At 67.4% G+C, this 2560-nt stretch overlaps 1 protein-coding gene across 1 annotated transcript in view; it reads left to right on the forward strand.

Moving 5' to 3' along the window:
- Nucleotides 1-412: 412 nt before the first annotated feature.
- The window catches only part of MNEG_12214 (hypothetical protein), a gene marked incomplete at both ends in the record, with an annotated part of 6610 nt that continues 4462 nt past the window's right edge, over nt 413-2560 (forward strand). Inside the window, 2 exons of the mRNA XM_014039314.1 lie at nt 413-1262; nt 1495-1598. Coding sequence (XP_013894768.1) covers nt 413-1262; nt 1495-1598 — 954 coding nt within the window. The remainder of the gene's footprint in view (nt 1263-1494; nt 1599-2560) is intronic.

A 2560-nucleotide genomic window follows, 5' to 3' on the forward strand; every position in this document is an offset into this window, starting at 1 on the left:
CAGGGGCAACATTCAAGTGGGAGGCTGGCAGCTGGGAGGACGAGCCCAGCTGCGAAAGCAAAAGTTTCCTCAAGTATGTATCTGTGGCCATCTGTCTTGATGTAGCACCGGTGCTGAAGCAGCAGCCAGAGGGTGACAAGGCAAACAGAGAACTTGAACAGCGAGCTGCAGCTCCCATGTATGTGCTGATGTCATTGCGAGTCACCGTTCACGAAGTAACCACCAGGAGCATAGCACGTGCGTGAAAGACCACAGCGAAAATGTGCAGATGTGATTGATGAAAGACCTGAACGCCACTCAATCCGGATCACTGCAAATCAAGCAGGTCGCGGATCTGGTCCAGTCGACTGGGCGTCTTGCAACCTGACTTACCTGGTGACTCGCAGCCCACGTTTGAATTTGATTTGACGTCATGAGTGAGCCGCCAGGTTCAGGCGTACGCGCCACTGAGCCTGTAAACGGCAGCGGCAGAGACGCGGGCCCCGGCCAGCCCACCAGCGCCGAAATAGGCGGTGCACCTGCAGCGGACAGCCGCGAACCCTCTGGATCTTCGGGAAACCAGCCCCCCCGCAGGCAGCACGACCTGCTGGATCGCGCCCCCATCCCTCGCAACACCTGCGGCTGCGGCGAGGCCCGCGCCCCCGCCTCGCTCGGCCCCTTCCTGCGCTGCGGCGGCTGGCGGCCCCCGCCCGAGCTCGCAGGCCCCGGCGCCAACGGCGGCGACAGCCCCGCTGCGACGCCGCTGGGGCCGGCGTCCGGGGAGGGCGGAGATGCGCCTTATGGATGGTGGACTGGGTCTGCTTTGTTTGTGTCTAAGGACGGCTGGTCAGAGGCGGATCCAGACGGCCGCGCCGCCACACCCACACCCCCGCCGCCGCCGCGCCTGCTGTGGCGCGACGCCGCCGCCCGCGGCGCCGGCGCCGATCGCGGCGGCGGCGGCGGCCGCGGGGGCGGCGTGGGGCAGAGGCTGCGGGCGAAGGGGGAGGCGGAGGGGCGGCAGCTGGACGAGTGGGGCGGCTGGAAATTCTGGAGGTTTGATCTCGAGATCCCCGTCGCGTGGCGCGAGCGGCGGATCTCGTACGAGATCCGCGCCGCCGACGCGGCCGCGCACCGGGGCGGAGGCCGCGCCGGCGGCGGCGTGCTCGCGAGGCTAGTGGGGCGCGGCGGCGGCGATAGCGGCAGCGACTGCGGCGGCGGCGGCGGCGAGCCTGATAGCGGCAAAGGAAGCGGCGACGCCGAAGAGCTTGCTTTCTACATCGCAGGTGAAAGGGGCAACGGATGGAACGCCCCGCTAGCACGCGGCTCCGCACGTCAAACAGCATCAGCACCACCACACAGCGCATCAACAGATGGCAGCAACCAACGTCGTTGCTGAGCGATGAAAGCGACCAACCTCATTGCTAAGCAACAAAAAAACGGCCCGTTCTGCATACTGCGGGTCCAGCCTCCCACGCATGTGCCCACCCGCCCGCCTCCCGCCCGCTGGTCTTCTAGGCGCCGACCAGCCGTGGCGCTGGGGGTTTTACAGCTGCGCGGGCTTCAGCAACGACGTCCCCCTGGAGGATCATGACAAGAAGCATGGCGGCTTCGGCCTGCTGGTGCGCCGAGGGCGGGCTGCCTTGTCAGTACCATCGTGCCGCTCATGCTTGCATGTGTGAGGCGCCGCGCGCGGTCGGATGTGGGCATTGTCATTTTTCAAGGGAGGCCGCCGTGCGACGCCTCCCAGCACCCTTTTGGGTTCCCGAGGTTTGATAGGCGCTCGGACCGCCCGCGTGCGTGAGCGCCTGCGCGCGCCAAGGAGGCGCCGGCGGCCGGCGGGCGTGGGGCGTCCCAGGGTGTGACTCACGCTCCTGGCAAGGGTTGTCCGCTCCCCGCTCGGGGCCTCGAGCCTTGCGTGCCGCCCGCACGACACTGCTGATAGCCCGCACGCACTCCACACGCCCTGTGTCGTGGCGTGGGCTGCCATGAAGACACCAACCCCCCACTGCGGGGGACCCACTAACTACCCTCGCCGTCCCACGCGCCCACCGGCCCCACCGGTTTGCTCTTCACACGACCACCGCCGCCACCGTTGACACCATTAGTGGGAGGACGTGGCGGCAAACCACAGGGAGCGCCCCATACACGCACTGGTGCGCCGGGCCCATAATCCCAGCTACCCTGCGCCGCTCCGTGGATGCGGCGTGCGATGAGCCAGCTAAATCCGTCGGGCTGGGGCAGGCGTCTGTATCTCTACATGCTGTGTTGCAGTGCGTACTGCAGCGTGGGTGGGGGAGGGCTGGATGACGGGCTGTGATGTCGAAGTTTGATTAAGCGCGCCCGCAAGTACCTAAGTATGAGGGCTGCTGCTGCTGTTGCTGCTGCTGCCGCCGCTGCTGCTGCTGCCGCCGCTGCTGCTGCTGCCGCCGCTGCTGCTGCTGCCGCCGCTGCTGCTACCGCCGCCGCCGCCGCCGCCGCCGCCGCCGCCGCCGCTGCTGCTGCTGCTGCTGCTGCTGCTGCTGCTGCAGAGCCTTGGAGGGTCCAAATGGCGTGCAGGAAATCTCTCTCCCTCTCTTTCTCT

Source organism: Monoraphidium neglectum (assembly GCF_000611645.1).
Source record: "Monoraphidium neglectum strain SAG 48.87 unplaced genomic scaffold scaffold03125, whole genome shotgun sequence".
NCBI classification, from domain to species: domain Eukaryota; kingdom Viridiplantae; phylum Chlorophyta; class Chlorophyceae; order Sphaeropleales; family Selenastraceae; genus Monoraphidium; species Monoraphidium neglectum.